General features: G+C 56.1%; 1 protein-coding gene across 5 annotated transcripts; it reads right to left on the bottom strand.

The window, feature by feature from the left end:
• Nucleotides 1–1592: 1592 nt before the first annotated feature.
• PIP5KL1 (phosphatidylinositol-4-phosphate 5-kinase like 1) lies at nt 1593–11570 on the bottom strand. 5 transcript variants are annotated; one of them, XM_003822307.5, is made up of 10 exons: nt 11451–11570; nt 10416–10613; nt 9162–9212; nt 8794–8948; nt 8377–8501; nt 8024–8058; nt 7880–7935; nt 6577–6689; nt 5817–5970; nt 1593–2826 (listed from the first exon to the last, which is right to left on the bottom strand). In XM_003822307.5, exons 1-10 carry the CDS (start codon nt 11478–11480, stop codon nt 2559–2561), a joined length of 1185 nt encoding a protein of 394 aa, XP_003822355.1. In that variant the 5' UTR covers nt 11481–11570; the 3' UTR covers nt 1593–2558. The 5 variants fall into 5 exon arrangements, with proteins under 5 accessions (XP_003822355.1, XP_008974079.1, XP_034785025.1 ...); XM_008975831.4 differs by having other exon boundaries at nt 5817–5941; nt 6668–6689; XM_034929134.2 differs by lacking the exon at nt 9162–9212.
• Between the last annotated feature and the right edge of the window lie 1719 nt (nt 11571–13289).

Raw genomic sequence — 13289 nt, 5'->3', positions numbered from 1 at the left:
CGGGACTCTGTGGCGCTGACTCAGCCTGTGGGATCCAGACGGGTGGAAATGTGGAGTCAGACCCCAGTTCCTGCTGCAATTCCCTGCCACCTCCGAGTTTCCCTGGCCCATCACCTCCTGAGTGATGGGCATGACAACACTCTACGTCACAACTTCCTGCTAAAGTAAGGACAAGAAATTTCCACTCAGCTCATGCCAGCACAGAGAGGTTGAGAAATCAGGCAAGGTCACCCAGACGACTAGGAGTGATATCAATATTTAAAGTACATATATTCTGGTGAGGTGCAGTGGCTCATGCCTGTGGGCCCAACACTTTGGGAAGATCAAATCAGGCGGATTGCTGGAGCCCAGGAGTTCAAGATCAGCCTTGGCAATATGATGAGACCCTGTCTCTGCAAAATAAAATAAAATAAAATAAAAGTAGCCAGGTGTGATGGCACATGCCTGTAGTCCCAGCTACTTGGGAGGCTGAGGTGGGAGGATCACTTGAGCCCAGGAGGTTGAGGCTGCAATGAGCTGTAATCCATGTCACTGCACTCAAGCCTAGGTGACAGAGGGAGGCCCTGTCTCAAAAAAAACCAAAAACCAAATATTCCAGGAACCCTGCATCCAGAGCTCTCTCCTTCCTCCCCCTTCCCCCTCAGCCATCTTTCTTTTTTTGTTGTTGTTTTGTTTTGTTTGAGACAGTCTTGCTGTGTTGCCCAGGCTGGAGTGCAGTGGTGCCATCTCGACTCACTGCAACCTCTGCCTCCTGGATTCAAGGAATTCGCCTGCCTCAGCCTCCCAAGTAGCTGGGACTACAGGCACCCGCCACCACAGCTGGCTAACTTTTGTATTTTTAGTAGAGACGAGGTTTCACCATGTTGGCCAGGCTGGTTTCAAACTCCTGACCTCAAGTGATCCACCCACCTTGGACTCCCAAAGTGCTGGGATTACAGGCGTAAGCCAACGTGCCCGGCCCCTCAGCCACCTTTCTTTGGTGGGATCTGATGGGTCAGTGGAGTGGCAGTGTGCATTGCAGCTGAATGGCTTCCCCGAGGTCCTGCACTGTCCAATCCTGGGGGTCCACTCTTGGCCCACATGGCCCCCTCCCACTCTGAAATGTTTTCCTTCTCTCACCCCAGGCCCTTGCTGTGCTCTTAGCCTGGGACCCTCCTAGGGACATGTCAGACTCTTTTCTGGTCTCAGAGTAGAAGTTAAAGCCCTTCCCCCAGGGGAATATCACACTCTGGAGACTGTGGTGGGGAGGGGGGAGGGGGGAGGGATAGCATTGGGAGATATACCTAATGCTAGATGACGAGTTAGTGGGTGCAGCGCACCAGCATGGCACATGTATACATATGTAACTAACCTGCACAATGTGCACATGTACCCTAAAACTTAAAGTATAATTTTAAAAAAAATCATAATAAATAAATAAATAAATAAATAAATAAATAAAAAATAAAGCCCTTCCCCCAACACTATCCATCAAATGATTGGGTAGGGGTCCCTTCCCCCAGACTGTGAGTTCCACTAGTTCCATGAAGGCAGAATCTGTGCCACTTGCTTCGTCCCCAGGTCCCCATTACCAGCAGAGGGCCTGTCACATGGCAGGTGCTCAACAAATATTTAATGAGTTAATGAGGTCTGTTTCCATTCTTTCATTTTACAGATTAGACCAGCGAGGCACAGAGAGGTTTAGCACCTTGCCCCAGTCACACAGCCAGGCCCCGCAGCAGTTCTGGAGGAAAGGCCCGCTTGGGCTTGGGCATGGTCGGATTGAACTGGGGTCAGAGGCCAGGCTGGAGTTTCCTGGAGGAAGGAGAAGGAGTGATCTGGGGCATGCAGGCTCCTGGTGATGTCTGTGAAGCCAAGACCTTGGTCGGACCACGGACCCTTGCCCCCATTTAACTGATGAGAAAAGTGACTTTCAGAGGAGGGCAGAGCTCACTTGAGATCAGTAGTAGACCCCGTTCAGAATGCCTCCCAGAGCTCCAGGCAGCCCCCAGGACCCCTGCTTCTCCCATCTGCATCCCTAGAGTATCAGGCCAGGAGCAGGGGGCCGGGAGGCCTGGGTACTCAGGGCCGACCTTGCCACTTACCCGTGCTTACGCCCCTTAAAGTCTCTGGGCCTCAGTTTCCCCATCTGGATGACAAGAGGGCTGCAGCCTTCAGCCTCCCCCCTTGCCCAGATCATGAGGACCAAGCTGCAGGAGCTGGTGGTTAAGAATACAGGCTCCGGAATCCAAAAGCCATGGTTGAGTCCTGGTTCCAGCATTTATTGCTGAATGATCTTGATCAGTCCCTTCACCCCCTGAGCCTCCATTTCATGGTCTGTAAAAAGAGAATAATAGCATTTTTTGAGGATTAAATGAGCTAAAGTAGGGGAGTCCTTGGCACGATGCTGGGCACGGCACCACCGTCAAACGGGACTGCGCGGTTACGGTATTAGTTAGGGGATGCTGCCCTCTGGCGACCATCAGGAGGAAGCGCAGGCGAGATGCCCGGGCCCGGGGGAACCGGCGTTCCTGGCGTGAGCCCATCATCCAGATCCGGAGAGTGGGGCCGGGCGCCCGTCACTCCGTGTGCGCCTCCACCCACTGGCAGAGGCGACGGGCGTAGCGAGCCGGGCTGACAGTGGAGAAGGTCCGGCCCGGGTAGCGCAGTGTCTTCCACAAGTGCTCCAGCCGCTTGCGGAGCCCGTAGACCGTGGCGAGATCCACGACGCCCAGGAAATAGCGCTGCTCGGGCCCGTCCAGGATGTGTAGGGCGTTGGGGGCGTCGGGCAGCAGCCGGCGGTTTTGGGCTCTCGACTCTTCCGGGCTCTGTGCCCCTTGCACAGACCTGGGGGCCGACAGGAGGGTGAAGCTGCCAGCTCCTCCAGGAAGCCCCAGCCAGTCGGCTCTGCAAGCCTGGCCAGGCTGCCCACCCCTCCACCAGCTCATTCCCACACCTCCTGTGTGCCCAGGTTTGTGAAGTCAGGTAGACTGAGAAAAGCGAAAGTGTTGGGCTAGAGGTGCACTGTTCAGTAGACATTGGCCACAGGTGGCCACTGAGCCTTGAAATGTGGCTATTCCCAGTTGAGATGTGCTATACGTGTACAATACATACTCAATTTCAAAGACAGGATGAAAAAAAGGATGTAAGGCTGGGCGCAGTGGCTCACGCCTGTAATCCCAGCACTTTGGGAGGCCGAGGCAGGCGGATCACCTGAGGTCAGAAGTCGGAGACCATGACATGGCGAAACCCCATCTCTACTAAAATGCAAAAATTAGCCGGGTGTGGTGGCGGACGCCTGTAATCCCAGCTGCTCAGGAGGCTGAGGCAGGAGAATCGCTTGAACCCGGGAGGCGGAGGGTTGCAGTGAGCCAATATCTTGCCATTGCACTCCAGCCTGGGCGACAGAGCGAGACTGTCTCAAAAAAAAAAAAAAAGAAAAGAAAAGAAAAGAAAGAAAAGAAACAAAGGATGTAAAATATCTTACTCATTTTTACGTTGATTCAATGAAATGAACATTTTGGATGTATTGAGTAAATGAATTATAGTATTTCACCTGTTTTTACTTTTTAAAATGAGGCTACTAGAAAATTTTAAATTACATGTATGGCTTGAATTATATCTCTACTGGGTAGCACTGGTCTATAGCCTTTGCGTCACACAGACCCTGGAATCTGCACTTTGGTGCCACACGACTTCAGGTAAGTCTATTTCCTAAATTTCTCTTTGGAGTCATCCAACCCTGGAAGTCTCAGGGTTGTGAAGCAGAAGTTTTGTGAACAAAATCCAGCAACCCCAGTTTGCAGATGGTGTGTCTATGGTTTTGCCTCAAAATGTCTTCCATACCAGAAGGTACCTTTGGCAGGGCGCCCAGACCCAGCAGAAGTAGGTTCAATTCCCTAACTTTGTCCTCAGGCGTTATTGAAGGGCTTTAATCCTGTCCTGTCTGGGTCTCGGGGTAAATAGACCAATGAGAAAAAAGCCCTGCCCGGCGCTGGCCAATCAGAGCTCAGTGGTCTGAGAGTCTGAGCAGAATGCTGGTACCCTGTGGGCTACCTGGATGATGGGGAGATGTGGGATGGGGGCGTTCTCAGTAGGGGCTGGGAACTGGGTTGGGGTGGGGCTGGGACAGCCAACATGAAAATATTTCAATGTCACAACAATTCCATGCAAACCAGGACTCACTGACTGAATGACAGCGGTGGCCTAAGTACCAGCTAGGGGGAGAGGGCAAGGGAAAAGCTGACCTCACTTGGATGGGCAGATGTGGGAGGCTCCGTGCCCCATGGCAGGCTTGCCACCATCCGGTCAGGACATGTCCAGCCCAGCCAAAGGCCAGTGACTCCAAATTCTACCCAAGTCTCACCCATACCAAGTTCTTCCTCTGAGGGGTAGGAACGAGGCAGGGGACGGGAGGGGTGGCGGCTGGACCTCCTCTTTCACTCTCCTTGTCCACCCACTGGATCAATGGAGTGCCTGTCTTAGCTCCTATGTAATTCTGTTCGACCACAGGGGTGGGCCTGAGGGAACTGAAATGGAAGTAGCTGGCCAAGTACTAACATGAGTCCTCAGAAGTCATTCTGCAACCTCGTGTCTGCTTCCCGAGCCTCAGTTCTCACATTTCTCAAATGGGGATGAGTCTACCCTCCCAGGGAGGCTCCCAGTCAGCACGAAGGAATGACGGTTACCACTACTGAGATGAAGACAGGAAGACGGTGCCAACGATGATGACGTCAGCGTCCTGGAAGTGGAATGACCAGCTAAAAAGGGCAAGGACCCTTTCTAAAGCAAAAATTAGGCTGGGCGCGGTGGCTCACGCCTGTAATCCCAACACTTTGGGAGGCAGAGACAGACGAATCTCTTGGTCAGGAGTTCAAGACCAGCCTGGTCAACATGGCGAAACCCCATCTCCACTAAAAATACGAAAATTGGCCAGATGCTGGGCCTCCCAGCACTTTGGGAGGCCGAGGCGGGTGGATCACTTGAGGTCAGGAGTTCAAGACCAGCGTGGCCAACTTGATGAAACCCCGTCTCTAATAAAAATACAAAAATTAGCCGGGCATGCTGGTGTGTGCCTATAATCCCAGCTACTCAGGAGGCTGAGGCAGGGAGAACTGCTTGAACCCGGGAGGCGGAGGTTGTAGTGAGCCAAGATCGCGCCACTGCACTCCAGCCTGGGCTACAGAGTAAGACTCCATCTCAAAAAAAAAAAAAAAAAAAAAATTAGCCAGGCATGGTGGGGATGCCTGTAATCCCAGCTACTCAGGAGGCTGAGGCAGGAGAATCGCTTGAATCCGGGAGGCAGAGGTTGCAGTGAGCCGAGAGGGCACCACTGCATTCCAGCCTGGGTGACAGGGCGAAACTCCATCTCAAAAAAAAAAAAAAAAAGCAAAAATGTTAAAAATTAAATAGGTCTTTTTCTCTGCTCTGAAACCTTCAGTGGTTCCACAGCCCCACTGGAAAATGGGCAGATTCTTCAAATAGTCACCAAAGCTCTTCTCCAACTGGACTTCATCTGTTCTGTCCCCTGCTGCAGTCCACCTGTGCCCCTCCTGCCCTACCAGCCAGGCTTCTCCAGCCCTCCCCTCTACACACACACACACGCACACACGCACACACACACGCGCATATGCACACCCACACACATGCACGCACACGCATGCATGCACTCACACATATGCACACACGCGCGCACACGCACACACACACACAAACTCTGCACTTTCCGCCTTCATGTCTTTGGCTGCACTGCTCCCGGTGCACTCTCATGCCCCCGTGTCTGTCTTTCCCTTACTCTCACCACCTCAATCTCGCTGTTGCCCCTGTGGGAGGCTCACCTGGCCGTGCGGAAGATGAGGCTGCTGCCCGGGCCCCTCTCATCCTCGTGGAGACGTTGGAAGGCTATCAGGAGGCTGTAATCCAGCACGTTGAGCTCCCGAAGGAAGGTGGTATCCAGTTCCATCTGGCGGAGGAACCAGCTCCGCTGGGGCCCTGCCGGAGCATCAGTGCCCCCACCTGAGCGCTCATCATGTGCCAGCCACGGTGCTCCACACACTCTGCCCCGTGACAGCATGTGGCATTACTGTCCCCATCTCACAAATAAAGAAACTCATCTGTAATTTGCCTTGGTCACCTAGCTAGGAAGTCATGGAGCCTGAATTTGAACTCTGCTCTGCCTGATTCCAGAATCTCTTTTATTTTTATTTTATTTTTTGAGACAGAGTCTTGCTCTGTCGCACAGGCTGGAGTGCAGTGGCGCCATCTCGGCTCACTGCAACCTCTGCCGCCTGGGTTCAAGCGATTCTCCTGCCTCAGCCTTCTGAGTAGCTGGGATTATAGGCGGGTACCACCACGCCTGGCTAATTTGTGTGTTTTTCATAGAGACAGAGTTTCAGCATCTTGGCCAGGCTGGTCTTGAACTCCTGACCTCGTAATCCACCCGTCTCGGCCTCCCAGAGTGCTGGAATTACAGGCGTGAGCCACGGCGCCCGGCCAAATCTGGGCTCTTAATAACTCAGGCAGAGGGCAGCAGGGACACCCTTCTAAACTTCACCCTGAATGAAGGAGGAACAGGCATTGGCCACCCCCGTGGCTCACCCAGGTTGATGGTCTTGCCCTGAAAGTTGAGGTCCTTCAGCACCAGAACAAGGGGGCTGCCCTCAGGGGCGGGATCCACCCAGCGGCTCACCTCGCAGCCTTTGATGTCATACCTGGGTGGGGGGACAGAATTCAGCTTTACATAGATTTGAGACACACAGAGAATCTCACAAGAGCTTCCAGTGACTACTTATGTGCACTGAACTATTACATAGATCATCCCCAATCCTCAGCACAACCCTGGCCTGTCTTTTTCTCTTTCTTTCTTTCTCTCTCTCTCTTCTTTCTTTCTCTCTTTTCTTTCTTTCTCTCTCTCTCTTTTCTTTCTTTCTCTCTCTTCTCTCTTTCTTTCCCTTCCTTCCTCCCTTTCTTTCTTTCTTTCTTTTTTTTTTGGAGATGGAGTCTCACCTGTTTCTTTCTTTTTTTAGAGAAGGTCTTACTCTGTCACCCAGGCTGGAGTGCAGAGAAACAAACACGGCTCACTGAAGCCTTGACCTCCCGGGCTCAAGCAATCCTCCCACCTTAACCTCCCAAGTAGCTGGGACTACAGGCACGTACCATCACACCCAGCTAACTTTTTCATTTTTTGTAGAGGCAGGGTCTCACTCTATTGCCCAGGGTGGTCTCCAACTCCTGGGCTCAAGTAATCCTCCTGCCTTGGCCTCCAAAAGTGCTGTGATTACAAGCATGACGCACCATGCCCGGCCCTATAGCTGAACCCCGGCCTATTATTGTTTCTGAGTTAAAGATAAGAGCAGAGCAGGCATTCACACTCAGGCCACTGGTGGCCCAGCCCAGGCTTGAGCCCTGCCTGTGCCTGCCTCTGGACACCTTGTCACCCCTGAGGGTGTCCCAGACACAGGGATCCAACCCCAGGCGGTGGCAACAGGAGGGCTTGGGGGCAGCCAATGGCCGGGGGGTGGGGAACCTGCGGGTAGAGTCAGCGCTGGAGGGCACAGGGGGTTACGTGCAGTCAGAGGCTGGGTCTGAGTCCCTGCTCCCCACATGTTAGCTGTGTGGCCTTCTCCTTCCTCGGTTTCTCATCTAGGAAGGAGGATAAGAGCTGCCCCTCAGCGTCCTTCTGGGAATTAAAAAGCATGCGAAAGGCCCAACACGGCGCCTAACGCACACTGAGTGCTCCAGAGATGCTGGGTGTGGGCGTCACTGTCTCTGACCCACCAGATCTTGGGAACGCCCCTTCTCCTTCCTGGGCCTCGGTTTCACCGTCTGGCTAGTGAGTGTGGGTGCTTAGGGCCGCGAGTTTCGGCTGGGATGGGGCCCCAAACCTGCTTAGGCCACTCACCTCTCGGAGATGCGGCCGGCGGGGTAGAAGACGCTCTGCATGACGATGAAGTACGTCTGGGGGCCGGGACAGGGAGTGAGGGAGGCCGGCTGTCGCCCTCCAGCCGCCCGCTCCGCCCAGCCACCTCGCCTCGGCTTCACCCACCTTCTTTCCCCGGTCCACCCGCAGACTGTGCACTCCTGGAAGGGGAGAGGGCGCCGGATGAGGATCCCCAAACTCCACAACCCGGGGTGCATCCGGCGCCAATCCCAGCGCCAGGCCACGCCTCCTTCTCAAGATCCGCGGCACCTGGACCCTTCCTTGGCTGGGGTCCGGATCCCGACCCGATCCCACCCCTAAACACAGCCCCAGTGGTGCCCCGCCCCCAAGTATGGCCCCACCCCCATGCCCTACAACCCCAAATCCGCCCATTTGGGCCCCGCCCGCACACCCCGCCCTCCCCAGGTATATGATGACCTAGGACCCGCCCCCACTGAGCCCCGCCCCCAGCCAAGTACCCAGCAACCGCGCCAGCAGCGAGTGCGGGTGCCGCTGCAGGTGCTGCACGTAGCGGGGCAGGTGGGCGAGCAGAGCCTGCACCTCTCGGCGCCCCTGGGTCTTCAGGAAGAAGCGCTGGTCGTGGCTGGGGGGCAAGAGAAAGAGGTCACTGCCCAGGCCTGGCTGGAGCAGCTCCCACCCGGCCCCCTTCCCCGACCTGTGCACGTGGATCTCGCTCCCAGGTCTCGGCACCGCCCCTCTCGCCTTCGGCCCTCGCCCTCCTCTCCTCCCCCATCTGTCCACCATCCGGCCCTGACCCTCCCAGATTAGGGCCGCTCTGTTTCTCTCTTCAGGGGGCCTTCCCCGCCACTGGGAATTCTGCCCTCCCAGCCAGGGGTACCACTCCCACCCCTGCCCCACCCCTGCCGCAAGCTCACGACAGGAAGAAGCTGGCCTTGCTCTTGGAGGTGCTGAGGAACTGCAGGTAGGGGCCGCCGGGGCCCAGCGCAGCCTGATAGTCCTCCTCCGCCAGGCCCAGGGAGCCGCGCAGCCAGGCAAAGGCGGGGCCGGCCAGCGTGCCCAGCTCGAAGCCCTGCAGGGGAGGAAGAGCCTCCTCTGGAGTGTCTGCGTGGGCCCGGGTGTGTGCAGTTGGTCCTGGGACAGGAGGGTCAGGGTGACCACACCCTTCCTGCAAGGCTCAAGGCTCAGGGACAAGCCTTCACTCCCACTGCACAGATGGGAAAACTGCAGAGGAGAGAGCAAGACCAGCACACGTCCCTCCCACACGGGAGTCTGGGCCTCCTACCTCATGAACCTGGGTTAGGACCTCCGAGAAATCGTCCCGGGAGGGCGGCCCCTGCAGGGAGAGGTAGAGGAGCTCAGGGCAACCCTCAGTCCCCTGCTGCCTGCCCCAGGATCTCCAGATGTCCTGCACCTGGCCCGTCCCCCACCTCCTCCAATTGGATTCCTTCAGCAAACCGGGACCGTAGTTTCTGGGAGTGCCTGAGTTGGGCAGATGCCTTGCTCACCTCCCAGGGATGCCAGGGGGACAAGAGTGACCCACGGCAAGGCCTGAGTGTATCTCATCCACTCTGGATCACCAGCACCAGGCCATGAGTTCAAACCAGGCACGTTCCCAGACTCACAGGCTGGCCAAGTGAAGCCAGATTCAGTCCAGTACAAGGGGGTGGCCCTGAAGCCAAGGGACCTGCCTGATGCAACCTGGGAGGGGCAAAATCAGAGAAGCCTTCCTGGGGGTGGAGACCTCTAAGCTGAAATCTAAAGGGTAGTGGAGAGGAGGAGCAGGGTGCTCGCACCAGTAGAAACAGCACTGGTGGCTGCCGGCAAGGGAAGGAGGGCCCAAGTGGCTGAAGCCAGTGAGGGAGGGATGGAGTGTGAACAAGGCTGGATGCAGCTGGATCTGGAGGTCATGCTGAGTATTGGGGAGCCATGGAAGCTTTTCAGCAGGTGATGAGGTCAGTTTGTGATTTAGAGAACTCCCTCGAGTCTCTACACTTTCCCTGGATCTCCAGGTCCCTGTGCCGGATGTGGTCTGTGGAATGTGGTCCCACTGCGCACACATGCACACACACGAACACCACACACGTGCTCACCCAGGCCCGCCCAGCTGCTGAGCTTGCAGTTGGGCCACCTTTCTGCTGAGCCAGCCCTGCCTCAGCCTGAGCTCCAGAGAGGATGGGCTAGGCCAGCAGGGTGGGGGTGGGGGTCCCTTTTCAACCATACACCCTGGCAGGGCTGGGAGGGCCTCAGAAACCAAGGAGTATAATCTCCCCCCATTATACAGATGGGGACACTGAGGCCCAGAGAGAGGCAGAGACCCACCTAGAGTCACACAGCAACCACCTGAGTCAGGGGGTTCCTCACACCCCCAAAGCACCCCAGACGTTCCAGCTCCCACACCACAATGTTCCTCCCTCTCTGCCTTCCTCCCCTTGATATCCCTCTCTGATCCCCACACCTGCAGTTTCAGCCAGACAGGGCATCAGCCAAGTCTTGCCATTGCTGGTGTGGAGATTCGTGGGACAGATGGGCCACTCACCGTGGGTGGGTGGTCCATGGAGACCTGGGTGGCAGCCCACAGCCCTGCCTGCATCATGCACGTCATCCCATGCAGTTCATGCCCCGGGCTGATCTCAAACAGGCCCAGGCGAGACTGCTTGTCTCGGAGGCGCCAGAGAAGCCCCCGGCGGCTGGAGGTGACTGCTCTGCATCCAGCCTCAGGGGAGGGGGCCAGGACCTGGTGGGAGGAGGCACAGGACACAGCCTGTGGCAGCGTCACAGAGGAAAAAGATCAGGGTTCAAGTCCCACTTCCACTACTTGTGAGACTTCCCCTCATCTCTCTCTGCCTCAATTTCTTCAGCTGTAAAATAGAGATGATGCTGGTACCCAGAGGGGCCACACAGTGCCTGGCACGCAGTCAGCACCCGAATAAAGCAATGGTTATGATTATCAGTAGATACGGCGTGCACTCTGCAGTCAAACCTGGCCTTAGATGGACCGTCTCTCACCAACCTTGTGACTTTAGGTAAGTCACCTAACCTTTCTGTGCCTCATTTTTTCATCTGCAACGTGAAAACTAGAACAGCTTCCTCGTGGTAGGTATGAACTCTTGTTACTTTTGAGTTTGAGCTCCTTGCACGGGAGCCCTTGATAGTAGGAGCTGTGATGCCGGTGATTCAGTCACATCTCTTCCATTCGCCTATGCTGAGCGCCTCCAGGCCAGCACGGAGGGGCCAGCACGATGCTTTTCATAGCCGCTGACCCACCAGTAGTGGGCATCCACCGCGTGCCCCGCACTGGATGAGAGCTTGACCTCCTAACAGCCCCCTGAAGGAGGAGCTTTAGCATCCTCTCCATTTTCCCAATGAGAAAGCTGAGGAAGTGTTGAGGGATATCCGCCAGGCCGCCCCTCGGGATACCTGGCGCCCCGTGTGGGGCGTGTCCTGGTCTTCGCCGGCTGCAGGGCCCCTCCCAGGCTTGGATGGGGGCGTGTCCGCGCCGCTCGCCGAGGGGAGGCCCGGCCCCTGCCCACCAACCCTTCCCTCTCCTGTCCTCTCTCGGGTCCGCACCTACCTCGCGGGGCCCTGGGCTCGGCGCAGCCATCGCCCCCGCAGCAGCTTCCCGGGCTTTGGCCGCATTCCCCGCCGCCCAGCTGCAGGAGTCAGGCCCCGCCCCTACCTCGCGGCCGACCAATAGCATGGCGCCGACTGCGGCTGCATCCAATCCACGCGGGAGGCGCTGGCGATCGCCTGCGGGTCCCGCCCCCACGGCTGCAGCATCCTTCAGACCTCGGTCCGGCTGGGGCGGGGCCGCCGGACGTTGGCTGGGGTCCCTCGAAGGGAGCACCCCCATTTTCCGCCCTCGGCGTGGGGACTCGGGTCGCTAGGGCCGCCTGGGGAGGCGAGTAACCTAAATCCTGTGCCACCCACCCATTCCGGCGTGAAATCCCCATTGCCCGTCTTTTGGGTGAAAAAACTGAGAGATCTAGAGAAAGAAGTCACTACCTCTAGGTCACACAGCAAAGTCGGGGACATCCATTCATTGAACACATAGATATTGAACACCCACTGTGGGCCAGCAGTGCTAGGCCCTGGGGATTTAGTGGTGAGCGAGAGGGAGGGGCTCAGCTGCCTGCGTGATCTTTAAAAGCATAACTTGGATGATGTCACTCTCGTGCTTAAAGCCTCCAGTGGCTCCCATGGCAATGGAACAAAACCCAAACCCCTCACCCTGACCCCAGGCCCATCTCAAACCACTCACCCTACACTTAACCACTGAGCCGCCCGGCCCCTCCTGTTCCTTAGCCGCCAAACTCTCCCATTCAAACCTCTGCATTTTGCTATTCCCTCTGCTTGAAACTCTTGACCCCAGACTGCTACTCGCCTCGTTCTTTCGTCACCTTGCCAGACTCCAACAGAGCGCTCCCCTCCCCAACTCCTGATCACATCACCTTTATTTTCTTTCCCACCCTAACACTGTCAGAGACTGTCTTGTTTATTGTTTATCACGTCTCCCCCTGGAGTGGGAATGCCATGAAAGCGGGGCCATGTCATTCCTGCTTCCTGGCTGAGTGCCTGGCACAAGCCTGTGCTGGATGAGTGTCTATGGGACCAAGGCGAGTAGGACGTGCAAAGGGCCTTGGTGAGTCCAGGAAGTGAAAGGCCAGAGTGGCTGGACTGAAGAGGGGAAAGCACGCTGAGGCAGGGCCCTGTGGGGACCCAGAGAGGTACTGTGAGTATGGGTGTGAGTGTGAGGCACCAAGGTTCGAGGGTTTTGTTTGTTTTAAGACAGAATCCCCCTCTGTGGCCCGCGCTGGAGTGCAATGGCGCAATCTCGGCTCACTGCAACCTCTGCCTCCAGGTTCAAGTGATTCTCATGCCTCAGCCTCCCAAGTAGCTGGGATTATAGGCAGGCGTCACCATGTCCAGCTAATTTTTTTTTCTTTTTTTCTGAGACAGAGTCTTGCTCTGTCACCCAGGCTGGAGTGCAGTGGCACGGTCTCAGCTAACTGCAACCTCCGCCTCCCGGGTTCAAGAGATTCCTCTGCCTCAGCCTCCTGAGTAGCTGGGGCTACAGCCGCGTGCTACCATGCTGGGCTTTTTTTTTTTTTTTTTTTTTTTTTTTTTTTTTTGAGACAGTCTCTCTCTGTCGCCAGGCTGGAGTGCAGTGGCATGATCCCAGCTCAGTTCAACCTCTGACTCCCCGGTTCAAGTAATTCTCCTGCCTCAGCTTCCCGAGTAGCTAGGATTACAGGCATTCGCCACCACATCCAGCTAATTTTTGTATTTTTAGTAGAGCCGGGGTTTCACCATGTTGGCCAGGATGGTCTTGATCTCCTGACCTTGTGATCCGCCCACCTCAGCCTCCCAAAGTGCTGGGATTACAGGCATGAGCCACCGCGCCCAGCCATTT

This window comes from Pan paniscus, chromosome 11 (genome assembly GCF_029289425.2).
Source record: "Pan paniscus chromosome 11, NHGRI_mPanPan1-v2.0_pri, whole genome shotgun sequence".
NCBI lineage: Eukaryota > Metazoa > Chordata > Mammalia > Primates > Hominidae > Pan > Pan paniscus.
The sequence above is the reverse complement of the archived record's forward strand: the minus strand, read 5'-3'. Positions and strand labels throughout refer to the sequence as shown.